This window comes from Mesoplodon bidens (genome assembly GCF_964165515.1).
Source record: "Mesoplodon bidens genome assembly, chromosome: 1".
Classification (NCBI taxonomy): Eukaryota; Metazoa; Chordata; class Mammalia; order Artiodactyla; family Ziphiidae; genus Mesoplodon; species Mesoplodon bidens.
The window spans coordinates 178864225-178892056 of record NC_138176.1 but is presented as its reverse complement, the minus strand read 5'-3'; the positions used below and the strand labels follow the sequence as shown (position 1 = coordinate 178892056).

Below are 27832 nucleotides of genomic sequence, written 5' to 3'. Positions count from 1 at the left end.
CTTAAGTCCAACACGCCACCTCCCTAGATCTAACTTCTTGAGACTCACTAGCTGATACCCACAAGTGCTTTAAAAAAAAGAGAACATTTGGTATTTTAACATGAAGACAACCTTTCTTAGATTAATAATAATTATCCCTCACACTTCTCATTATTCTACACTACCAGTTCTCTCATAACGTCACTTATTCATAACAGCATTTTGCATTTTGGACTGTTATGAAATAAATTATTGTGATCACCGTTGTCTTTAGTCTCACTCCTAAAGGAGGTAGTTAAGAAGAATGTTTTCCCTGACACACAGAATTGAACCTTAAACTTACTTAAGTCCTGGAAGGTCTTTAACACTTGCTGTTATCTCTGCAGCTTCTGGAACAAGCTTTTCTACCAGTTCTAGAGGCCCCCAGAAGGATTTATTTTGTCCAAGAAAAGTTTTCTTAGCTAAGGCGATAAAAACAAAGCAATATTTTAATATTTTTTCACAACATAAACACACTCTTAACACACACATACCCTCTCCCATCTATTCAGTGCACTTTTCCGGGAATTAATCCCAGATTATCAGACAGTTCTAAAATTATTCATGCTTTCATAATATTTGATTTCATGAAAATCAAAAATCCCCTACTTTCCAAGACTTGGTCCTTCCTCTTTCAGGAAGAATTTATGGACTAGCTGTATAATAACAATAAAATATTTTAACAATATCATGCTTAAAGCCTTGTGGTATTAGTGAAGAAAACAGTCCAGTGGAAAAGAATATGTAATCCAAGAACAGGTTATCAAAGATTGGAGTGGGAGGAAGAAAAGAAGCCAAGGTGAACAGACCAGGTCCTGTCCTCAAAAGCTCACGGTTGGGCTTCCCTCGTGGCGCAGTGGTTGAGAGTCCGCCTGCCGATGCAGAGGACGCGGGTTAGAGCCCCGGTCCGGGAGGATCCCACATGCCGTGGAGCAGCTGGGCCCGTGAGCCATGGCCGCTGAGCCTGCGCGTCCGGAGCCTGTGCTCCGCAATGGGAGAGGCCACAACAGTGAGAGGCCCGCGTACCACCCCCCCCCCCAAAAAAAAAGCTCACGGTTAAGTAGGAAGAGCATGGACGCAAGAGTCTGGAGATCTGAGTTCTAGCACTTGCTCTGCCCTCACTCACTGTGTGATCTTGGGCAAGTCACATCCCATTCTAGATCTATATCCACCTGTGAAACACAACTGCCATCTTGAATTAGATACTTTTAACAGCACTTCCAGCTCTAGCTTTTAAGAATCTGTATTTTTTAAGCACTATACCTCCTTTAAGTCAACCATATCTCTGCACCCACATAGGTTGCATTCCAATGGATTAATATTAATTCAAGCCTCTTATTCTTTGGCTCCACCAGGAATGCTTCTCTTCTGGAGCATGTATTGCTAGGAAACAGGTGTGTGCACATTTGTATTTGGAGGCCATGGTCTACCTTTCAAGCCATGTTTCAGGCAGTGCTCCATCACCACAAAGAACTGCTGGAGAGGTGCGTAGTCAGAGTCCAGAGTTCTCCCTAGGTTCAGAGCAGATTCAATCAAGCCCTTGATACTCAGCTTGGCCATGTTCATCAGGTTCATGCGTTCGTTAGCCATGAGATAATTAGGATCTGCAGCCAAAGGAGAAAAGGATGAAGCCTGGTTACTGGAAATAGCGCATTACAAAATTCAGTGTAAGTTCACTGTGTTGACATTTGCATTGATGGTGCAAAAGCAAGACGGGTAAGACTGTTGGTGTCTTGGCAAGAATCAAGGCCTTGGCACCAAATTATACTATTAGTTGTTGTATTCTTCTCCACCATGTGCTTTGCTTTAAAAAAAAAAAAAAAGATGCCAGTCTCCCTTAGGAATATTCTTGGTGAAACAGTAAAAAATGTATTTATTTTATAAAATTTTGAGCCTTGAGTACAGTCTCTTAATATTCTCACCACCGCCTCTGTTACCAGCCTAACCTGGGTCCGTCACAACTCAGTACTACACAGCCTTCACACTGGGCTGCTTCCACCCTTGCCCTGCCTCACCCATTCTCTACAGCTTGTGAAGCACTCTAAAAAATAAAGCCAAGGTAGAGAAAAAGGATAAAGTGCTTAAACTTTGTTCCAAATATGCTATGTGTATTATTAGTATTTATACTAGTTAGCTTTATTATTTAAACTAAGCATTACTAAATGAACTAAAAATAATTAACATTATTAGTAAAATGAAGCATTAGAACTTAATCAACTCCCCGATTTTTTAAGACTTAACATAGAGCATGTGGCTCTCATCAACCAAATAAACTCCCTGAGGAAAGGGACTAAGTACCACATTTTACCTGGCATCCTCCCAAAAGTTAAATGTTAAATTTCTATACGAATTGAAAAAGGCCTAGAGATCTATGAAATATTTTACCTTTTTTAGGAGGACTAAAAGTATAAAAGCCATGCTCCCGGGCTTCCCTGGTGGCGCAGTGGTTTAGAGTCCGCCTGCCGATGCAGGGGACACGGGTTCGTGCCCCGGTCCGGGAAGATTCCACATGCCGCGGAGCGGCTGGGCCCGTGAGCCATGGCCGCTGAGCCTGCACGTCCGGAGCCTGTGCTCCGCAACAGGAGAGGCCACAACAGTGAGAGGCCCGCGTACCGCAAAAAAAAAAAAGCCATGCTCCCATAATAGAAACAAGCTACAGCACAAAGCAGAGATTATTTCATTCAAATTGTCCCAAGTAATTTTCTTCACACAGTGTTTTCATTTAGATATGCATTCACAGTTAAATGAAGCAGAATCAAATAGCCAAATTCTAAGCTCATCTTCTCCATTAAGTTTAAGGACTTGTAGGTTTACAGTGCCCACTATACAAATCTTGGTTTGTTGTAGTGTTCTCTGAGGTAATAATTTTAGAGGGTACTTTATTAAGAAAGTCAGAATTGGTGTACGTTGCCACTAATTCCCTCTTGCACACCAACAAATGTTTTAGGGCCGTGCCTCAAATCTGGCTCTCTCTGTTCATTGTAGGTCAACTTGTCAAGAATGGAATAAACCCACAAGGGACATCGAAATACACAAAAAACTACCCCCTGACAAACCGCCATGAAGAACTTTATCAGCTATTAATTTCCAACGTTATTATCAGCATTTATGTGCACTGTACTGTTTCCAACCTTCCATAATCCCTGGGAAAAAGGAATAGGGCAGGGGTGTGTGGGTATGCATGAATGTTTGTGGAGAGCTACTGGATTCTCCATTTAACATAAGAAAATGTGGCTTTAGTTGGATTAACTGGCAGTCCATAAGGTACCACTCCCTCTGCCTTAAGTCTGTTGACCAATAATTCAGGGAGCTAATAACAAAATTAAGCAATGCTCCTAGTCAAAGTAAATAATCTAATTCCAACCTAGTGAGAACTAGTCACGTGGGAGAGCTGGATTTGGATATGTACAAAACACGATGCTTTGAGGCATTTTTCCAGAAGTGGTGGTACCGGCTCTTCTACACTGCCTCATCTCGTTCTTCTTGTAATCAGTAGCAGTTTAGGACATCTGGTCAGTGGCTGGGATGCATTAAACTACAGAAAGATGAACTACTGCCTAGGGAAATTAAATTCCTGATACCTTAGACTCCATTAGTATGGTGCTATAACCTATTTGAACTAACCTGCATCAAACATAAACAACCCACCCATTCTTTAGAAAATATTACTCTCAGCCTTGGCATTACTAATATTTTGGGTCAGATAATTCTTTTTGTGGGGGGCTGTTCTGTGAATTAAATTTAGCAGCAACCCATGCCTTTACTTCTAGATGTCAGTAGCACCCTCTAGTCATGATAACCCCAAATATCTCCAGATATTGCCATTAAGTCCCCTGAAAGACATCTCCTACCTGTTGAGAACTACTACTCTAAACAAATGAAAGAAAGTCAAACAAAATTCAGGGTAATTTGACAACTAGACATAAGAGCTCAAAAGAATTTATTGCTATTATTAATTGTTTAATTAATGCAAAAGTTCAATGATTATTTAATGCTTACTATTATCAAAGTGGTGCGGCACGGCCAAAAAAAAAAAAAAAAGATTTTGTGGAACTAATGTATGCTGTTTGTTTGGCTGAGTTTTTTTGGGTGCACCATGTGGCTTGCGGGACGTTAGCTGCCTGCCCAGGGATTGACCCATGCCCCCTGCAGTGGAAGTGTGGAGTCCTAACCACTGGACCGCCAGGGAATTCCCTGTATGCTGTTAAAAAGGGAAGGGCTGCAGTGACCAAAAGAGAGCATGAGGGGACTTCTGAGGGGCAGGTAAAGTTCTCCTTTTGATGGGGTGTTAGTTTTGTGAAATTGGTGAGTATGTGAAAATTCATTGAGCTGAGTACTTATAATATGTGATCTTTTTAATATATTTTATACTTTTAACTATAAAAAGCTTTAAAAAGTTCTGTTTTATTATATAGACCAGAAAATTATTTTAAAGTGCATGACTTTTACAATGTTGTCTGTCATACTTTTTCTATGAGAAAAATAATTAAAATTTCAATTATTCACAATGCTAACATTTAACACTGTTTTTCCAAAAGTGAACTTTTGTTCATTTATTCATTTTTTCAACAAATATTGAACATCTACTTGGTGTTAGATACTGTATTTAATGCTGGGAATCCAGAGATAAAAGACCTAGTCCTCAACATCCAAGTGCTTACTATTTATCAAACTTGGGTTATACAGATGTCTGGAGAACAAAGCAGGGCAGCTTACAGAGAATACCTGAAACTTCAGGATAAACATTATCATCTTCAACAAAGATTAATTTTATTTCAGGACAAATAAATTAAAATGTTTTTATGTTAAGCCATATATACGCATTCTATGGAATCAAATGTAAATTATATATATATTTTTAAGGCTAAGATAGTAGATATGAAAGTAATGTAGGATTTCAGGCAAGCTGCGAGTCCGATACAATTTCCTCTGCCATTGGATGTATTCTGAGGGAAAGTTTAAGAAGTGTCCATTACCCATGGCTATTACTTAACATTGTACTAAGGGTGGAATACCAATGCAATTAGAGAAGATAAAGAAGTTGAAGACATATAAACTGTAAAAGGGTGGATCATATATTACTGCTCTCATACAATCTGATTTTACACCCAGAAAAAATCAAAGTAAACTAAAATTTTTACAAAAACATAATAATTCACAGAGATAGCAGAATACAAAATTAATATATAGAAATCAGTAGGTGCCAAATACAGAGGATGAGACTTTTGAGTTCAATCTTAAAGGACAAAGAGAAATTAGTCAGGCCAGGAAGGGTTAGGAGTAGAGCTGTGAAGGGAGTAGGATGGAAGGATAGCTTAGGTAAAGGAACAGAAATATGAAAGAACATGGCATACTAAGGAAAACCAAAAAAATGCCGTAAGTTTATGATACATGTAAGGGTTGTGAGATAAGACAAGGGAAATAGGTAAGGGAGAGATTGCTAAGGACCTTGTTTAAGGAATATGGATTTTACCTTAAAGTCAGGAAAGATTTTGATGTGAGGCGTAATGTCACTAATTTGAATTTTAGAGAAGGCATTCTAGCAATCTTGTGGAAGATGGATCGAAAAGGAATAAAAACTCAAAGCTGGGGAGCAAGTAAGGGTTTACCACAAAAGCTGAGGAGGAAAATTATAATATGGGACGGAATTGGAGCAGTGCGTGCTTGTGGAGAAGACGGAGTTAGCTCTGAGAGATGTTCTAGGGGTAGAATGTTAGGATTTCAGGACTTGATCACCAGCTGGATTGAGGGAAGAAGGAGATAGAATGGAGAGCAACTTCTGTGTTTCTAGCTTTGGTGATTATTTGATTGTTTCTACATTTGGACAGTGGTACAAATCACCTTGGTGGGAAACATAGTAGGAGCAGTGGACTAAAGAAATCATGTAGAAATGACTGTAGTTATAATAAACTATATTGGTTTTCAAAGTCCTTTTAAGAGCGTATGGGTCTTCATTACACCTCTTCAAGGCTGCTAATTTCCATATGAGGAAATTCTAACACACTTTACAGAGTCATGTGGTTCATCTAGTCAATAGTAATGACAAAAATGGACCCAAAGTCACATAGCTAAGAGTGACAGTGAGTCACACTGTTTTGCAAACCCATCATCGAACCCAGACCCTATTTTATCTCCTTATAGTGCAGTGACTAAGGTTCATACCGAGAAATATTGAAATGTTTTATGAATAACTGAAGGAAAAGTAAGTTATCTTTAACATTATGTTAATATTAAGTATGTTACATCATACCCAATTCTTGGTAAAGTGGGAATAATTCATAGGTAGCACAACAGTTACTTTTATCTTAATGTGAAACAAAACAGTTGTCCTAGAGAAATTTCCCAATGATACCTAAAAGCATTAATATGAGATTTAAAATGACCAACTAACAGAAAGATATTGAAAGGAAAGCTTACTTGATGTTCAGAATGACTGAAGACCAATGATTCCTAAATAAATCTACTTTGAACTTTTGCTGTAATAGTTCTTAGAGTATAAAATTAAGCATAAAATGAGTTGTCTGTGATAGTGAAAGAAATCACTGAAAGTACTAAAAAGATCTTTAATAAAACACCATTTAACTAGTCTGATGACACTTATTTGTACGAAATAATTATGAACTTTTACTCAATCCTCATTTAAAAATAATAAAGTCTTAAGACCCTTAGATTATCTATATATGTATCTATATCTGTATTTATCTATTCTCCTTAATGTCATTTCAGATATCACATAAGCTTCTACTCAAGAATAATGAAGAGGAAATTCATTTAAATAATATTTTCTCTGGGTTGAAATCTGTTAAAGGAGTTCATCAAGAAAATTTAATCACTAATTTATTTATCCTGATTGCTACCTTTCCTTAGTAATAGCATAATCAAAGATATACTTTGCGAAAATTAAGCCTTATCATCAGAAAGATCATATCCACCCACTACTCAATCTGTTTGATATGAATCACCTGTGCTAATTAGCTTATTATATGATGCCAGGCAAGGAATCTTACTTCTTTGGGGCCTCAATTTCCTCATCTGTAAACGTACTTGTTCAGTAATTTTTTTTTTTTTATAAAGACATCACACACCCGCACCAATCATAGTGACTAATTGCAGCACTAATTCTCAAGCAGGGGGCACATTAATATGCCTGGAATGGGGTGAAACAACATGGCTTGGAAAACCACACCAACGACTCTGATACCAAATGAACTAGATCCTTGCCACTCCAAGTGTGGTCCTGGAACATCAACATTGGCATCACCTGGAAGCTTTTAGAAACGGGAAAACTTGGGCTCCAGTGGTACTACTGAATCAGATTCTGGACAGAACCTAAAGCAATTTGTATGTGCATTAAAGTTTGTGAAGCACTGACCTAGCTCTTCTAGCTCTAGCATGTCATAGTTCCATGATTTCACAGATGGCTTCCTCAAGGCCAACCAATAAATACATTTATCAGTAGAAAGCCCCCAGGAGAAAGGAATAATAAAGATCACAGCAGAAATCAACAGCAAATAACACTATTGAGAGAAACCAGTGAAACCCAAAGTTGGCTCTCTGAAAAGATCAACAACATTGACAAATATTTAGCTATACCGACGAATAGAAAAAGAGAAAAGACTCAAATTACTAAAATCAGAAACGAAGAGGAGACATTACTATTGACCTTACAGAAACAAAAAGGATTATAAGGGAATACTATGGGCAACTGTATGCCAACATATTAGGCAACCTAGATGAAACAATTTCTAAGGACAATTTCTAAGAAATATAAACTACCTAAACTGACTCAAGAAGAAATAGAAAATCTGAATAGAACTATAATAAGTAAAGATATTAAATTCATAATAAAAAACACACCCCATAAAGAGGCCAAAACCAGATGGCTTCACTACTGAAGTTTACCAAACATTTAAAGAATTACTACCAGTTCTTCACAATTCCAAAAAACAGAGGAAGAGGAAACACTTCCCAACACATTCTATGAGACCAACATTACTTGAGACCAAAATCAGACAAAGACATCATAAGAAAACTACAGATCAGTATCTCTTATTAATATAGATGCAAAGCCCTCAACAAAATACTTGCAAACCAACTCTAGCAACATACAAAAAGGATTATACAATATGACCAAATGGTTTCTTAGATGACACCAAAAGCAAAAACAACAGAAAAAATAAACTGGACTTCACTAAAATTAAAAACATTTGCACTTCAAAGGACATCATTAAGGAAAAGAAAAGACAGCCCATAGAATGGGAGGAAAAAATGTAAATCAGATCCAGTATCCAGAATATGTAGAGAACTCTTATAATTCAACAATAAAAGACAAATACAGTTAAGTTCCCTACATACGAACATTCAAGTTGAGAACTTTCAAAGATGCAAACGTGTGTTCCCATGTCCAATTATGTAAGTCAGCTCAGATGTCTGTAAGATTACTGTACTGTAAGATTAAAAATGTTTTCTTTATTTTTTGCGTTTGTTTTTTTATGTATTAATGTGTGAAAAGTATTATAAGCCTATTACAGTACAGTACTATATATCTGACTGTATTAGTTGGATACCTAGGCTAACTTTGTTGGACTTAATGAGCAAATTGTACTTACAAGCACGCTCTCAGAACGGAACTTGTTTGTAGGTAGGGAACTTTCTCTTACCCAGTAAAAAAGAATGAGCAAAGGATTTCAATAGTATTGTATTTCTCCAAAGAAATACAAATGGCGGGACTTCCCTGGTGGCACAGTGGTGAAGAATCTGCCTGCCAATGCAGGGTACACAGGTTCAAGCCGTGGTCCAGGAAGATCCCACATGCCGCAGAGCAGCTAAGCCCGTGTGCCACAACTACTGAGCCTACGCTCTAGAGCCCGCAGGCCACAACTACTGAGCCTGCGCACCACAACTACTACAGCCCGTGCGCCTAGAGCCCGTGCTCCGCAACAAGAGAAGCCACCGCAATGAGAAGCCCGTGCACCACAACAAAGAGTAGCCCCTGCTTGCCGCAACTAGAGAAAGCCTGAGAGCAGCAACGAAGACCCAATGCAGCCAAAAATATAAATTTAAAAAATATATATTGATAATTATTGAAGTTGGGTTATGGAAACATTAGGGTTTCTTACGCTACTCTCTCTACTTTACGTACTTGAAAAATTTCATAATTAAAAATAAAAAAGAGGTTCTGCTTTCTCTTGCTTCAGGACAAGGTTTAACTGCTAGCCTTCAATAAGAGTCTAGTTCTGCTTTCTTCTACTCCTGAACATAAGCAAAATTTCCCTTTTGACTGGCATTAGCATTGAAATGAACAAGCTTATTTGGTTATTTAACATTCCAAAACCATTGTCTAGGTACTCTTACTTATTATTGGTCAGGTATTGTGGAACAATAAGAAATCAATCATTTCTCTGTTTATCTAAGCCCTCAGTTCCTAACACAGAGCTCCTAAAACCCTAGTAATTTCCCAAGTGATAAGAGTCATAGGGGCATCTTTTGTTATATTTGGTTCTTGTTTCTAGTTCTGAAATAGTTCCAGAGTTAAAGGTATTATAAAAGGAGCATCTTTGTTATTTATAACAAGTCCCTTTCAAACACAGTTTATGCTAATGAGGTGAATTTTAGAAAGCCCTTAAGGATGGGAGGGCTGGTTGCCAGGGGGAACCAGTGGTGTGATAAGAGGGTTGGAACTTTCAGCCATTCCCTCCGACCTCCAAATCCAGGGAGGGGAGAAGGGCTGGAGAAAGAGCTCAAACATCAAAGACCACGATTTAATCAATGATGCCTACATAATGAGGCCTGCATAAAAATCCTAAAGGAAAGTGTTCAGAGAGCTTGTGGTTAGTGAACACATCGAGTTGCTGGGAGGGTGATGTGCCCAGAGAGAGTATGGAAGTTTCATGCTCCTTCCCACATACTTTGCCCTATGCTTCTCTTCCATCTGGCTGTTCTTGAGTTGTGTTCTTTTATAATACACCTGTAATTTAGCAAGTAAACTCTTTCCTTGAGTTGTGTGAGCCAGTCCAGCGAATTATAAAACTTGAGGAGGGGTCATAGAAACCTCTGATTTATAGCTGGTTGGTCAGAAGGACTGGTGACAACCTAGACTTGTGATTGGCATCTAAAGTGAGGGGGCATCTTGTGGAGTCTGTGTTAACCCCAAGTAGACAGTGTCAGAATTGAACTGGTGTTGGAGAACTGGTGGGTGTGGGAAACCTCCCCCCACACATTTAGTGTCAGAAATGTTGTGAGCAATAGAGGAAAACCCTTTGCTTTTAGGTATCCATTTCTCTAATCTTTAAAAAATGACCGTTTCTAATTCCAGCTTGCCCAAGAGTTCCTAAGAAACCACACTTCCTTCTTCTTCACTGCCCTCCCATATCATAATACAATCAATTTTAGTTTGGGAAAGTTTCCCAAACATCTTCAAGTACCTTTACCTGAAGAATTCTGTACCACAGAAGAATACCCAGAAGATTTCTGGGAACATCTAGAAGTTGGGACAATAGTCAGTCTTCTCTGTTTTGATGCAACATAAGAAATTTCAGCCATTCCCTCCCACCTCCAGATTCAGGAGTTCCTTACTCTGCTCAATTTACTCCATAGAAATAAGTTGAATATTAGGGGTCAACACAGTGATCTAGCATAGTTAGATCTCTGATCTAGAAGAGTTAGAGCTGTCTCTCTCATATTCCCTGAGTGATATTGGGGAAATTACAAATTTCTTTGTATCTAACCTGTAAGATACTGAGACAGACAATCCTCCATGGACGTCTTGTGCTACTACATGTCTTTATGGGTTGTATCAAGACTGCAAGGCTCTCAATGCTCTTTTACCCAGGCCATTTCTCAGGTTGTTTATGCAACTGATCATCTTAAGAGAGGAGGCTTTCCTACTGCTTCCCATAAAAACAACGGTTCCCCAAACTGTGTTCCTCAACTGCAACACTGAACCACCACATGTGTAGCATTTTTCTAAGTGATACAGTGTCTCCCAGGTGCAACTCTGGTGCAAGAGGAACTGACACAAATGTGTTGATACTCAGACTGCTTGCAGTGTCATGAGAAATAAAGTCTTTTGTGGTATTCTTCGCCAGTATCCAAGAAATAGGCTAATTTTTTAGTTTGTACGTAGAGTAAACCCCAACCTTGACAAAATATAGGAATAATCTCTACCCTTAACTTAACTCCCTGGAATATTGTACACTTGTGCTCCAAATGAGACAACACTAAAAGTAATATAGTTAAAAGCATGATAAATTCCAGTATAGGATTTGAGGCAGGCCCTAAATATGAAATTCACAGAAAACACTGAAGAAAGTATTCCAAGTGGGGAGAATGGGTACGTGAAGTGAGGTGAAGGAAATAAGAATGGAGTGGGGAGTTCTTCCTGGGGAGAACTGGAAAACAGGAAGGGTAAAGTCAAATGACAGGTCTCTAAAACTAGGCCTGCATATCCAGGAAGCAGGCAATGGAAACCACTGTAGGTTTTGAGCAGGGAAGTCATATGATTAGAACTTTGTTTCAGGATGATTAGTCTGAAAGGATTATGCAAAATGAATCTGAAGAATTTGGGAAGAGGATCAAAATGGCTTCACTTGAAGAACTGGACCTGTTAAGGAAACAGAGGAGTGGAGAATAACCTAAAGCTTTTGCCCTGTGAGCCTCAAATACTGTGCTGAAAATGGAAATGAAAAAAACTGAATAACTGTTTTGGAAGTAAGGGGTAAAATCAGCTTGGCTTTGGATACAATAAAGGATACAATGATGTGGAAGCATTCTAAACATAATTTTCATCATATAGTTGTAAATACAAACTAAAGTTTGGGTTGGGATAATCACTAGCAAAGGGATAATAGTACCAATGATAAGAAATAAGATGTTTCCATCAGAGGAGATGGTTTAAAGAGAAATAGAAGGATGCAAGGTAACTGGCCTTTAAAGGGTGCCAACAATTATAGGCTGGGAACAGAACACAACATATTGGCATTGCTGGAAGAGCTCTTTTGCTTATATCTTGGTAGCTAGAGCTGAAATGGATATACACCAGAGAGGCACTACGGGATACTGGACTATCTTTCAAATGAAAGGTCACAACCCCTTAGTGGGGTATAAAAATCGATTTAGTATGTCCTATAGTGTAAGGTTATATGTTGTTTCATGAAACTTTTTTTTTTTTTTTTTTTTGCGGTACGCGGGCCTCTCACTGTTGTGGCCTCTCCCGTTGCAGAGCACAGGCTCCGGACGCACAGGCTCAGCGGCCATGGCTCACGGGCCCAGCCGCTCCGCGGCATGTGGCATCTTCCCGGACCGGGGCACGAACCCGTGTGCCCAGCATCGGCAGGCGGACTCTCAACCACTGCGCCACCAGGGAAGCCCTCATGAAACTTTTGTTCTAGATACTTAGAAATAAATGATGTGTGTATGGAATTTTGATGAAAAAGTATTTTTGAGAGCCAACTAGGTTTGAACTTTGGTATAGTGGTTAACAGCACAAGCTCTGGAGCTAGCCTGCTGGAGTTTGAACTCTACTTGAACTCTTCCCCTAGCTGTGTAACCCTAGGCAAGTTCCTTTTCTCTTTTCTTTCATTTTTTTTTGCACTTATTATTTTGAGACAATTATAGATTCACATACAGTTGTAAGAAATAGAGAGATATTACGTACCCTTAACCTAGTTCCCCCAAAGGTAACATCTTGCAAAACTAGAGTAACTTATCACAACCAGGATATGACACTGAACTGTATCACAAGGATCCCTCACTTTGACCTTTTACAGCCCACAAGCACTTCCCTCCTGTCTCCTACCCCCTGATAACCCATAGCAACTACTAATCTGTTTTCCATTTCTGCAGTGCTGTCATTTCAAGAATGTTATATAAATGGAATCATACAGTATGTAACTTTTAAAATTGGCTTTTTTTTCGCTCAGCATAGTTCTTGAGGGATCCATCTAGGTTATCAATAGTTCGTTCCTTTTTATTGCTGAGTAGTATTTCACTGGGAAAGTTTCTTAACTCTGTAGGCCTTACTTCCTTCATCCATAAGATAATGATAGGGTTTTGAAGATAAAACAAGTTCATGTATGTTAAGCATTTAGAAATGCGTGGGATGTACTAAGAATAAAAAATTGTGGGACTTCCCTGGTGGCGCAGTGGTTAAGAATCTGCCTGCCAATGCAGGGGACACAGGTTCGAGCCCTGGTCTGGGAAGATCCCACATGCCGCAGAGCAACTAAGCCCGTGTGCCACAACTACTAAGCCTGCGCTCTAGAGCCCACAAGCCACAACTACTGAGCCTGTGTGCTACAACTACTGATGCCCGTGAACCTAGAGCCCATGCTCTGCAATAAGAGAAGCCACAGCAATGAGCAGCCTGTGCACTGCAACGAAGAGTAGTCCCTGCCCACCACAGCTAGAGAAAGCCCACGCACAGCAACAAAGACCCAACACAGCCAAAAATAAATAAATAAATAATTTTTTTAAAAAAAAGGGAATAAAAAATTGTTAGTTATCAAAATTATTATGGTCCTCCATAAGTAAGTTTAAAATTTTTATTTAATTTAAAATAAACCTTCATTGAATGTCTATGTGATACAGTGCTAGATGCTAAGAAAATTTCTTAGATACGTTCCTTCCATTTTTCAAAACGGTGGACATCAAGTCTTAACTCACAAAATATATCAAGGAACCAGTAAGTCATCTTGATGAGGTATTATTTCATACAAGTATATTATTTCCCTAATTCAAGTAATGTCCCAGCTACTCCAATGCTCAGAGAGATGAGTAATCTGGGCAACTGCAAGTTCACATAATCTGTTTAAAAGGTTTGTAGTAAGTACAGATAGGAATTCAATATTTATTGAGAAGCTAAAGGTAGTAAACCAGGTGCTTTTATTATTTCATTTAATCTTCATAATTTTCTAGTGAGTTTCAAAACTTTTAGACCCAAATTAATAGCATATAATGAGACGAGATGTGAGATAATTCATCAATGTTGTAAGCATGACATGATTCCACCCTAAGAAGACATTTCATATTCTACCAGACGGGAGTTACAGACACATTGACTGTAAAACCAACCATCACTGTGAGAAATTAGTTCACCAGAAAAACCTTCAATCTTGCCAAAATCAAAACAAAAGAAAAACCAAACCCCAAAGCTAACAGTTCAAATCTGTGACCTCCTAGAGTTTGTTATTTTAAAAAGCAGATTTTCAGGAGGCTGGAAGCCAGTGTTAACACTTTTGCTATTAAAAAGCCACCTCTTATGACACGTCCATAACAACAGATAAGAAACAGAATTAAAACAGCTCAGCAGTGAAGGTCTCCTGACAAGATCTGAGCCTACATACATCAGCAGCTTTCTCCGGTTCTGACTGCAGGCTCCTCCCCAGACCCTGAGCTGCTCTGGGTATTACATGTGGATAATACTCCATAACTCATGTTCATTCTTGTTACAAGTACTCATTTACAAAAACTCTAAGTTATGTAAACAGTAAAATTCTAGCATTTCATATAACTGAAATAAGAAAGAGATGTAGAAAATTGTATAAAAAAGACAAGGATGAAATGACTCAAAAAAAGTTAACAAGTAAAAGCCATTTTCCTTCCCCCTTCCTTCCCCTTCTGATTTTCTTTTTTTAAGCTATATTCCAGAAAGACTTTTCTATAAATAAGTTCTTGGCCAACATTACCATATACCACTTTATTGGTAATCTACTAAGATCATCAAAGTAACACAATTTACATCTTCTTACATGCACCCCTGTGTTCACAGCAGCACTATTTACAAAAGCCAAGACATGGAAACAACCTAAATGTCCATCAACAGATGAATGGATAAAGAAGATGTGGTACATATATACAATGGAATACTATTCAGCCATAAAAAAGAACAAAATAATGCCATTTGCAGCAACATGGATGTAACTAGAGATTATCATACTAAGTGAAGTAAGTCGGAGAGAGAAAGACAAATACCACATGGTATCACTTATATGTGGAATCTAAAATATGACACAAATGAACCTGTCTATGAAACAGAAACAGAATCAGGGACATAGAGAACAGTCTGGTGGTTGCCAACGGGGAGGGGGTGTGGGGAGGAATGAAGTGGGAGTTTGGGATTAGCAGATGCAAACTATTACATATAGAATGGATAAACAACAAGGTCCTACCATACAGCACAGGAACTATGTTCAATATCCTGTGATTAACCACAATGGAAAAGAATATGAAAAATAATGTATATAAGTGTATAAGTGAGTCACTTCGCTGTACAGCAGTAATTAATACGACACTGTAATTCAACTATACTGTAATAAAAAAATTCACACATTTTCTGGGGTTTTCCCTTTTTGATTTCACCTATGACAATCATTCACAAAAATTCCAGCAAAAAGAAATGAAAAGGAGGAGGCTGACTCTTATAGTAGGCTTGATTCTTGCAGTAGTACCTTGTATCAAAGAAATAGAATTTTGCCAGGGCTAAGTCATAGGGAAGAAGTTTCTAAGAAGGGCACAGATTTGTTGGCCTATATGCAGCATTTTTCTTTAGTACGTAGTCTATTAAAGGAATCAAAACCTTAAACCTATCTAGTGCCTGGTAAATAATAATAATCATAATAATGATAATGGCAGCTAACATCAGTACTCACTGAATGAATCAACACTGTCCTCCTTTTTTTCTTGTCTATGAACTGTCAATCAACTAGACAATACTGATCTGCCTTTTCATCAAAATACATGTAACTAATTATATTAAAAGTAGAATTAAAGATGGAATAAAAAGATAGTTTGACTATAGGAAATGAGATGAGACTCAGGATAATTTACTCATTCAAAGTAAAGTGCTGAAGAAGAAACTATTGGGCAGCACTGGAGAGAGAAAACTGCCTTAGTTTTTTGCCTGGTGTAACCAAATCTACAGAGGACAACACTGTCCTAAATCTGATACGAATACCAAGAAGTTTAAGACAATCCCTGCTCTCAAGGATTTTACACTTTAACTAGGAATGTAAACACACAAGAATTAGAGAACAAGTAAAAAGCCTTAAGCTCCAAGTTCTGCAGGACTTGAGTGAATGGAGAAATGAACTGGGCCAAAGCTGTCAGGGAGCGCTTCACAGAGCTCTCATCTAGACTAAATGGGGATGTAGGGGGCACAGGGGGAGGGAGAAGGGGAGTAAATGCTCCGGGTGGGATGTCACAGGAACAAGGCAGGAGAGGAGGCTGAGGTCAGCTCATGCAGTCAGTGAAAAGGCCAGTGTGGACAGAGTGGTGGGTGTGCGTGTGCTAGGAGAGTGTACACTGAAGCTGGGGGACTTGTAGGTGCCCAGCCAAAGTGGGAGAATGTAAAATGATAAAGTGGAGCCAAACTTCAATTTTTCTGTCTTTATTATAAAATGTGTAAATCACCTTGAGATCCCTAAAGTTAGGTGCCAATTACAGAAGAAATAATTATTGGTTTGGGGAACCTTCATACATTTGAACATATGTGCTACTTTTCAAGGTAATTCCACCAGAAAGGAATGCTATTACATGACCAAGCTCAAAATGACTTAATGTTATGGGAAATCTACAAATCAGAGCAACATTCCAGATACTTGAAGTTCCTGGGATCTGTTTGTTTTTAAACTGCTTGTTCATGGTAATACATATATATATATATATATATATATATATATATATATATATATATATATATTTCTTTTCATGAATGATAAAAAAATTTACATCTTCCTAACAAATGAAAAAACAGCCATAGAAAAACAATATAATCTTGAAATAAAGTCCCCTTTGAACATATTATTATCTTAAAGGAACAGCATAAACTTATATTAATCCCACTTTACTTGGAACCAGAAAGATAAAGATTTTTAAATGCAAGACTCTGAAAACCTAATCCTGTACGAAGTACCTGCATGGAAAATCTGACGAATATGCTTACTGCTCCAGTTACAGTCATGGGAAATAAAACCTAAAGCGGACACTTCCTCTTATGGAAAACAATCAAAAGGTGGTTAGAAGATTAAAAAAAAAAAGAAAAAGAAAAAGAAAACTGAAAGATGTTGGTGTGGCACGCACCTTCTGTATCATCGCGCATTTGCTCCACCAAATCTGTCAAATCCTCCCAAGAGTCTTTGCAAACAGCAAAAAGAAAGGAAAAGAAAGATAAAATGTCATGCAAGCCAAGAAAGAAAAGTGTTATTAAAAACAAGGTTTCAAAAGGGATAACTGAAAGGGAGATGCCTAGAACTCTTTGGGCTTAACTCAGAGATTAGTGGTGAAAAGCGCTGGGAATTCCAAAGAGGAATGTGACACTAACTGAGCAGAAATATCAACTATGACTATTAAATAGGTCTCAAAGCTAAGATTAATAATTTCAAGGCTTCTAATTTCACAGATCTTCTATGGGATCTGTATATCCCATAAATAACAAATTTTTTTCCCATTGAAAATCAAGATGAGACTCTGTACTCTAGTGTACACAACAGTGACCTCATTCAGTATTTCTTTTGATCCCTTCAGTGAAGCTAAAAAAACATGTGGAATGTTTTTTAGACTCAGGCCAAATATCATGATGCAAAACTAGTGACTTTAAACAACCAAAGAATAACCTAAATACCTTTCCCGAGCCTTCCACCCAAACAGCTCTCCTTCCCCCAAACAAAAATAAAGGAAAAGTTGCTGTTTGAAGATAAATCACTTATAATTCAATAAAGACAGATGTTTATTCAGTTAAAAGTATAGTACTCTCTCTCCCCTCTTACTATAAACTCAGTGTTCTTGTATACAGAATATTCCATGTGAGACAAAAGGACGCAGATGTCAAGATTACAAATATAATAGATACTTCATTATAGTGTCTTCTAATAGTGTCTTAAAGCTGTAAGATCATTATCTGTTCTGAAATGAATTTTGAGAACCTATAGAAATTTTTTTAAAAATGGATTAGGTTCATCCTTCAGTAACTCTGAAACCATGGTATTATACACAACTGCAGTATTCATAATTAAACTCACAAAATCACGTGAATTTTATATGTGTAAATATGCAAATACAAATCAAGGTAAGTTCTCAGAGGATGAAGCATAACAGAAATGAGAAAATGGGCAAAGAATACTTTGTCCATGATAAGCCCTCTTGAAAAATTTATCATGGAAGCCATCATAGGATCAGAAGCAATAACTTGGAGTAATGACCCAGAAAAAGAATTTATCATTTGTCCTACTCACTAGTTCATTAAATTATCACTGTAATTAAACTGGTCAACTTTGGTTCTCACGTGGCATAGTGATTTTCAAGTGAACTGTAAGCGTTCATTCTAGTGTCAAATATATGTTCAGTTATCCTGTAAAGATGTGCAAAAAACCCCACAGATATATAAAAAGTTAAAATTTAAATTTAAATTCAGAAAACAGGGAAGCAGATGGGGATCTAGTAAAGTGATATGTGATTAAAATGGAACTTTTTTGAAAACTACATATATAAAGATTATGGGTTAGGTCAGACACAAAGACAGGCAATATAAAGTAATATAAAAGGTAATATAAAAAGAATGCAAGTACCTATACCCTATTACACTTGTACCGTTCCCCAATTCAAAAGTTTAGAAATTAATGACTTAGAAAACCAAGCACAGGAGTACAGCTCAGAGAACCAGGATTAAATTCCTAACTTCTGTCAACATCCCAAGCAAGTCACTTTATAAACAGAGGTAGGAGAACATGATAGTTCAGAGAACAGACTCAAGAGCTGGAACACCCGGGCTCACGTCCCAGCTCCACCCCTTACTGTTTGTATGACCTTGGTCCAGGTACTTCATCTGTTTTTCCTCAGTCAGTTTCCTCATCTATAAACCATGGACAAGAGGAGTACTTATCTTACAGCCCTGCTGCAAGGAGTAAAAAGAGTAAACACAGGTCCAAAATCTTTTATCTGAATATTTTCTGGCCAAATGTATTCTGAAATGCAGAATTTTATTTTTTTTAGAAAGGTAAAATGGCATATACTGAGGCCAACATGCAGAACCAGCAGGGCCTGAGACAGCACTTCACCAGCAAGCACATCAGTATTTCTGCAGGAAACATATGGATATTCAAATTAAATAGGATAAAGACTATAAATAGCCTTAAGTAAATTCAGGTCATGTTTTAGCATCGAATGAGTTCAGGCAAATTTATGAAAAATGCTTCTGGTTTTAAGAGCTTTTTTTTGGATTTATGTCTAGAACACTTAGAAAGTATCTCATACAGAAAAAGCACAATATTATTATTTTACAATGAATTTGTGTTAAAATACATCATATATATATATTTGCATATATGATTTTCAAGTATAATCCTCTGAAAATATAATATGCTACAGATTTATATTATGTAGGATTATAGATTCATAAGAATCTTCTTTTAACAATCATGTTAGTTTACCATACAGACTTGTCATGTGACCTTGTGAAAATCCGTAAAGTGACTTCCTATTTTATTCTTCATTTCTTTAACTAAAAACTACATTTGTCACCTAATAAAAGTCTACTCTATTAAAGCAAAATATAAAGAAACTCCAAGATTTGTGCAAAGAAGAGCTCAGGAAAGTGAATTTCTAGGTGGAAATGGGTGTGGGTACAAGGGATCTCTCTGATTTTCCCCTTGGCATGGACCACCTAGAGCACTTTTCTGTTCCAACCAGACATATTTTGTTTTGTTTCTAAAACAAAATTTAAAATTATGAGTGTCAGAGTGATGGAATCAATTTAAAAGAGCCCTCCTCCCCAGAAAGGTAAAAGGTATGTTTTCTCCTTTTAAAGTTGTTACCCACCTTACCTTGGCATGCTCACAATTTTATTGTAATAAAGAATGGATACCATAATGGTTATTTGGTTATACCATATAACACCCAAAGAAGGATTTATAAAAGATTTTTAAAAATTGTGCCCTCTGGAATATGTTCAAATTATTAAAGCAACAACAATAAAAACAAAAGTATCTGATACATGAATCAAAGAGGTGGGTGGCAGCATGACCAACTCTTGTCTCTTTCCCAGAACATTTCCTTTTTCTAGGGATAATCCTTTGTTGCCTTGAGCATGTTTCACCTGGTCTAAAAAACTATATTACCATTAACTTGTATCATAATACATATTCACAAATTGCAAAGACGCACAATCTCAAGCCTTGTTGGTTGATACAAAAAATAGGTCTGGATTAAAATTTTGCTCTAGATAATGCATAGTTCAGAGCTGTAGCAATCAGAATTGTGCCAGATGTGCACTATAAATATTAAAGTGAATGGTAAAGGGGAGCTTCCAAAGTTACTCTGGCTAAACAGACAGCCTCAGTTCACTCAAAACACTGACTCATAAGGAAAGGAGTGCATACCTTATAAATGCCAAGTGGATTGTCACAGGGTGTGGTGCCATGAGACCAATGCCACGTCAGGACCACCACTCCACTCTAAACGCTTGGATTAAATGGTTAAAAATGCTGCTCCTAACAGACTCTATCATCTTATTTTTTAAGATGCATATGAACAAAGACATCTTTTAGACAGGCTGGAACTATATAAAGGCCCTGAATTAGGAAGCATAGGTTATTTGAGGTTCACTGAACCATTTCCTGGCTAAACATGGAGACTAATTTACTTAGCTCTGGAAATATTTAATTAGGTGGTACTGTAAAATAGTTGTTCTTACGGTACTTGGTGACTCAATGATGATGCAGTGTGGTCTGGTAAAAGAGGGCCTAGCTTTGACACTGGACCCTGCATAGCTACTTCTTTTTTCTCTCCATGAGGGACAGCTGAAGCTCCATCCCTCCTGAGAAGCACTGGAATAGACTCAAAGTGCCTCTCATTGTTTATGTACCCAGGCTTGTGAGATCTCTCTTCTTCTTGATATGTTCTCTCTTCAGGAGTATTATTACTATAGACAAGTGAGTTGCAGTCAAGTTTAGAGACAAAAGCAACCAAGTTACACTGTCTCCTTGAGGCTAGGTGTCTTTGATTTAGAGTGTTACTTTTTAAAAGTTTACTAGAGTTTCTTGAGAGTTTCTTGAGGGGACAGCCTTCCTGAAGCCCCAACCACTGATCACAAATAACTCTGAAGGACTGTTGTGAAAGTAAATGTTAATTAAAGTACTTAGCAAATCACAGGTACTCAATGTCAACTTTACATTTATAAGAAACCAACATGTGCCCTGTATTTTGATTTGGCTACAAACTGGAGTCCTCTAAGTATATTTGCCATAATTATTCAAAGGAAATAGAGGGAATGGGATTGGGAAAAAGCAAAACTAAACTAAACTAAACTAAACTATTAAACACAGGGAAAGAACATAAGTCAAATGTAAGTAGACCAAGGACAAATTTAGCAGCTGAGACACTGTTAAACAATAATATAATTAGGTTGGTAACCTAATAATAAATATTAGCAGAGGAACTGTCAAGCTAACTTTAAAAAATGCTAAGAGGTCCTGCTATAATAAACCAGTAATTTAGGCCAAGGTCTATCTTCTCCCCAAAGTATAGTAAAAAACAAAAATATCAGCAAAGAAATACAAATGGTCCTGGAAAAGGTAATATTAAGTTACTGTGACACTGTGATTTATAATAAGAAATATATCTTCGGTTTTCATGACCAGTCCCTGACAGAGGCCTCCTGAAACCTTATAAATTCCTAAGTGCTAAGAACAGTAGGAGCATCTTTTGTTCTAATCAGGTGACTCTGGGTGGCTCCTGAATGGGATCTGGTTCCCATAATTAGAAGCTTGGAATTATCAGCAACACTCCTCCACCTCTCTGAAGAGACGAGAGGGGCTGAAAATGGAGTTAATAATTGGTCTTATCCAAGTGAGGAAGCCTCCTTAAAATCCCAATAGTATGGGGTTCGAAAGCTTTCAGGTTGGTAAACACATTCACACACCGGGAGGGTAATGCATTCCAAGTAGACAGGGACAGAAGCTCCTGCGCTCTGGGCCCTCCCAGACCTCACCCTACATATCCCTTCATCTGGCTGTGCATCTGTTTCCTTTATCATATCCTCTAATAAACTGGCAAATGTAAGTTAAGTGTTTCCTTGAGTTCTGTGAGCTCTTTAGCAAATAACTGAATTCAAGAGAGAGGAGGTCATGGGAACCTGCAATTTGTAGCCCAGCCAGAGAGAAGTGGTGGGTGACCTGTGGACAACTTGCATTTGGCAGCTGAAGTTTTATGGTTGTGGGGTGGGAGGGAACAGTCTTGAGGGTCTGAGCCTTTGATCTGTGGGATCTGATGTTATCTCCAGGTAGACAGAGTCAGAAAGGAGTTAAATTGTGGGACACCCAGCTGGTGTCACAGAATTGCTTGGTATTGGGAAAAATCCCACACATTTGGTGACAAGAAGTGTCGGAAGTGTTCTGCGTGAAAGTAAAAGAGAGACACAAGAGGAGGAATGCAGGTTTTTCCAATACAGTTATCAACATTTGAGCCGTTTAATATTTACTGAGCACGAACGGGGAGCAAAGGGCTTTACTAAGGCAGTTAGGACAGTTAATCTGTACAGAAGAGACAAAGATGAAATATCCACAGACACTGCCCTTCAGGAGAACTACGTAACTATGATGGAAGGTAAAAAGGGATTGGTGGGGCTTCCCTGGTGGTGCAGTGGTTGAGAGTCCGCCTGCTGATGCAGGGGACACAGGTTCGTGTCCCAGTCCGGGAAGATCCCACATGCCGTGGAACAGCTGGGCCCGTGAGCCATGGCCGCTGAGCCTGCGCGTCCGGAGCCTGTGCTCCGCAACGGGAGAGGCCACAACAGTGAGAGGCCCGCATACCGCAAAAAAAAAAAAAAAAAAGAGAGATTGGTATTAGATAAAAGAAGATAAAACAGATTCCTAAGTCAGGTGAGCAGCTAGGTGACACAGGGCCTGACAGGGAGTGAGGGGATGAAAAAAAGGGGCCTCCACTGCATCAGGAGACCCTTTGCCCTCTTGCCTGAATGGCTGCAATTGCAGAAAATAACCTCTCTGACTAACTGGACCTCACCTGGTTAGCTGCTGCCCATAGAAGAAGACACTGTGAAATTCTCAGATAAGACAGAGTACATCTCATACATACCCTAAGTTTTACAGCTCTTGGAGAAAGAAAAAAGAAATTCCAGCAGCTTTTTCATTGCAGAAAGTAAACCATAGCAATCTTAGAGAAGTGTGAAATTTCTCACTGTACAACCAACAGTAAAACTCATTCTCTTCTGCTAGGACATTGTCACTAGCTCAAAGAAACCCCCCCCCAAAAAAAAAACATAAAACATTATCATGCAGTTTTCAGCTGCTGAATCAACTGTCCTAAAAATCCACAACTGTTTCCTTTGAAAGTTCAGATTTTAATACAGTGTGGGAAACCACAACCAACTGCAGTGGCGAAAGATAAAAATGAGTTGCAAAGAGGCAGCCAATATGAAAATTCATGACACCGTGGCATTAAAAATTTTTTTTTAATGTTTATTGCAGCTTGGAAATGTGTATAAAAGAAGTAAAATACATTACTATTTGACCCAGAAATTCCACTTCTAAAAATGAAATTGTTCAAGTGAAAAGTGTTCAAATTATAAACATAATGATGTACCAAAACTGTTTGGGGTAGCCTAATTTAGAAATAACGTAAATATCTATAATAAGGGAGTAAAGAAATTATGGCACATCCAAACAAGTGAAGACATTAAATGAGGCAGTAGAGATTTCTATTTACTGAAGTGGAGAGAAGAACGGCAGGTCACACAAGACAGGTATGGGATGACCTTACATGCATAAAATTGTGCGAGTTTGTAAATGAACCACATGTGTATATATTAAAAAAGAGAATCAGGTTGCTAGACCTTACCAGTGGTTACTGATAGGTGCTAGAATTTTAGGTGAATTCTACTGTTTTATATATTTTTACTTGTCTGTATTCTGTGACTCTTAAATGCGAGTATATTATTTTTACAACTAGAAAAATAAAGTTGTTTTCACTAAAATTCATATATATATAATAATTCTAAAAATATTTTTCTAAGAGAACCCCATTATTTTCAATATGCTGATATAATATTTTTTATTGGGGGAAATCTAATTATGATGAAAAATAAATACTTAGGGGTAATTTGACAATAAGTATGTTTCACTGTCCCTCTACACATGTGTTTCTAAGCTCATCAAATTCATCTATTTGTTCTCTGGCAAAGTGCAAATACAAAAAATTGCAAGGTTATGAATTTTAGTATTTACTTCCCTGTACTCAAAAGTACTTCGTAGCAGTCCCAGTGGGGTTGGAACAACAGCAAAGGGAAATCATGCCCCATTATAATCTCCACCTTCCCAAAAAAGGGGGCACAACCAACAAACCCGAAATAATACAGAACCACGCTGAAGCGCAGAGAATACTGTGGGCGCTCTCAAATGACAGCCTGGCTCTCTTCCTAGCCAGGTCTCACAGGTACCCAGGCTTGGGAATCCAACAGCTTGAATTCCAATCTGAGATCCATCACTGAATATTAGTTATCTAATCTGGTACAGCATTTACCTCTGGAAAATGATAAAGATGTCCATGATTAGCTTAGGACAAATAACCTTCTAGCACTAGGCGCTGATAACCCAAAGAAGAGTTAATGTGAACTACACTAAGAAAGTCACAAATTAAAGTAAAAGCTCCGTTCAAAAACGGTCCAGAAAAAGCTCACCAATAGAGAGGAAAGACAGTAGTAAGGTACTGTGATTAATGACAGGGCACTAAAGCGGACTCCAGTGACAGGAGTGCTAGGCAGTTGGGAAGAAACTGAAAGCAGACCTGAAATCGTAAGGAGAAAGCTGATTTTAGGGAGAGCACATTACAGTCAGCTCAGAGGAAACATGTAGCTCTTCTATGGTTTCATTACAGATTGAGGTGCAAATGGAACTCTGCTGATACTTCTCTCCCAGATTTAGGATTTTATAAAATCTCAGAGGCAAGTGGGTAAAACTTACCTTGTAAGGGTGACTAGCCAGACTATTCCCAGAGCAGAACAACAAGAAGGGATGAACCTTGTCCAAAGAACTTTGCCTGGTAGGCTTCTGAGATGGTAGTAAAAGCTATAACCTCTTCACTTTGAGAAGTTCACGAAGACTGCCTTGTGCACACGTAATCACAACTCGGAGAACCTGACTATGAGGCTAACCGGGTTGGTGGCAACAGATATTCCAATAATCTCACTGAGGGCAGATTACAAAAGGAGGAGTGCCAGAGCGAAAGCAAAGAACAACACGATTCTGTAAAACAGAGAATCCTAACAACTCAGGTTTTATTTTCTGAACACAGGAAAGGAATAAATCAAATGCTGTACTAAATGCACCTAAGTCTAAATGCTGTGGGCCACCCTTGTGCACAGCATGCAGCATTTAGACAGCTCTGAAAACAAAGCATGCCAAAAAATAAACCCTGACCTGTGACCTGGAAAAACTCAAAATGTTTACTAGAAATATTAAAAAATTATAGTGGAAATTGAATCTAAAGCAGTAGCTCCACTTTTAGATTATTTCTCCTATTCGTGGATGTGGGAAACTCTGTCATGGAAGGTACTTAACTCTGAGTTAGAAAGATGGATGATTGCACATCTACAGTTTTCATTAAGCTTTTTTCTTTAAAGAAAAAAATAACATTGTTTCCTGATTATAGTAATATATCCTCTTGTAGAACATTTGGAAGACATAATGAAGTATGAAGACTATAAAAATCATCTGTAGTTCCACTATCCAGAGAAAACCACTTTTTTACATTTTTGGTACACTTCCTTTCACTTGTGTGTACGTGTACCTATATTTAAATCAAATTGTGGCAACTAAGACCCAACGCAGCCAAAAAAAACCAAAACTCTGACCACAGTGTACATGTGGCTTAGGAGACAGCTTTTAAAACTTACTATATTTTAAAAAATACCCTCTGCCATCAAATATTCTTCCACAACACCATTATTAGTGTTTGTTGTATTGATGTTCTACAATTTATTGAACAATTTTCCTGTTAGGTTATTTAAGTTGCATTTAAAGTCTTGCAACTATAAATCATAATACAGTGATAAATATATATACCTGTATATTTTGCCTTTATCTCTGATTATTTCCTTAGGATAGATATCTGGTAAAACCACTGGAACTTAATTTTTCAAGGCTCCTGATTCACACTGATAAAGTGATTTCCAAAAAGGCTGTACCAATATCTATCCTACCAGCAGAGCCCTATTTGAGCCTTCCCACACTTTCATCAGCACTGAATATTATTCATAGACATTTTACACAACAACAAATTATTTGCTGTACTAAACTTCCATTTTTGAAATAAGATACAATGAGTCTATAATATGAGATAAATGATTTTTAAAAGTTTAAAATACCCAGAAACCATAAGTTATGTGTAACGGAGGGAAGGTATTCCAATAATCTTTTCATAATCTTTTCTTTTAAAAGTGATTATTTTCTGGGGTTATGAGGCATTAATGAGTTCACCTGAAGTGTGTTAGATCGCTACAATAAACAGTACACAGTGATACAAGGCCTTCTGAAGGATGCAAAAGAAAAGTTCTACCCTAAAGAACTTTCTGTATAATCTCATAAAGTATGAATCACATAGGTTAAAATAAATCACTGGAGAATGATTTCAAGTGCATTCAATCAAGTGACACAGACAGTATCCAACGATTCAGGAGATGAAGGATATTGGACTTTTTAGAGAAGGTTCATTGATGAACCCTTTCCTAATTTAATGTCAGCACGGAGAATCTAAAGCGGGAATAGTATAACAAGAATAATCAGGGTTTCAGCAAAGTGCAGAATCACAGCCTGGTTGAAATAGGTAAGCATTGAAAAGAAGTTTGAAAAAACATTTGATAAGTAAAATTACCCAAAAGAAGGGCATGGGAATAGTTAGCTAAAGAATAAGGATTCAACGTCGTTACTGTTTCAGACAATCCATAATCATGAACATTACTGCTACCGCAAACAGCTTTCCACGTCATTTTGCACGTCATTTTGCACATCTACTTGAGAAACATTTTAAATTTAGCACATAAAGGTGCTGCCTGCCCACCAGGTCAGTTTCAGCAGTGTGCCATTTTTACTGTTTCGCAGCATCTGCACAACTATGTAAATATTTTTATGGGCTTTATAAAAATGGGTGGAAAGAGGGAAAAAAATCGCAAGTGGATAAAATGCTAAGGTATCCAATTTAATTGATGGCAATCACCAAGCTTGCCCCAATTGGCATGCTTTTGGCCTCATTTGGATGCTCACTGGACGTAAGCTGGTCAATGCCACATTCAACTGTGTACAAAACTACTGGAAATATGTCACCAGAGACCGGGAGGAAGATGTTCTTTATGACACGCAGGTCTATTGTTGGACATACACTCACTGAATTGCGGTGTAGGTGAGCTGTATGTGGGTAGGATGGAGGCTCCAACACTTACTACATCTCTGAATCTGTACATTTGTAAAATGGGGATAACAGTACCTAGGGTCAAAGGGTTTTTGTAAGGATTAAATGAGATAATACATATATATTACTTAGAGGAAACAGTTCCTGGCACAAAGTAGCTGCTCAATAAAACATAGCATCTCTTCTTGCTACACCACCACCACCACTACCACCTTTTCAGGAATATTCTACATTCAATATAAAGGCTGCCTGAAACAGGCTCTTGTACAAGAATGAAAAGTTTACTTTCTTGAAGACTCATTTAGCAATTTTATGAAGAATGAATCAGTATAGGAAGAGAAATGGTTTGGAGAAAAGCTAAAAGTAAGTGCAGGAATCTAGATGTGACATAATTAGATCCTGGTAG

General features: G+C 37.9%; 1 protein-coding gene across 9 annotated transcripts in view; it reads right to left on the bottom strand.

Annotated features, from left to right (window-relative positions):
* Nucleotides 1-27832, bottom strand: part of RUFY3 (RUN and FYVE domain containing 3) — an 83642-nt gene that overhangs the window by 35077 nt on the left and 20733 nt on the right. For 8 of the 9 annotated variants that reach the window (XR_014017023.1, XM_081248736.1, XM_081248737.1 and 5 more), the window contains exons 2-3: nt 1449-1622; nt 323-440 (exon numbers count right to left, since the gene is read on the bottom strand). Coding sequence is in view for 8 of the 9 variants with exons in the window: in XM_081248736.1 (XP_081104862.1) it covers nt 323-440; nt 1449-1622 (292 nt within the window). In the remaining variant the exon portion in view is untranslated. Of the gene's footprint in view, nt 1-322; nt 441-1448; nt 1623-24983; nt 25169-27832 lie in introns of those variants that run through there. The other variant, XM_081248741.1, reaches the window with a different exon arrangement.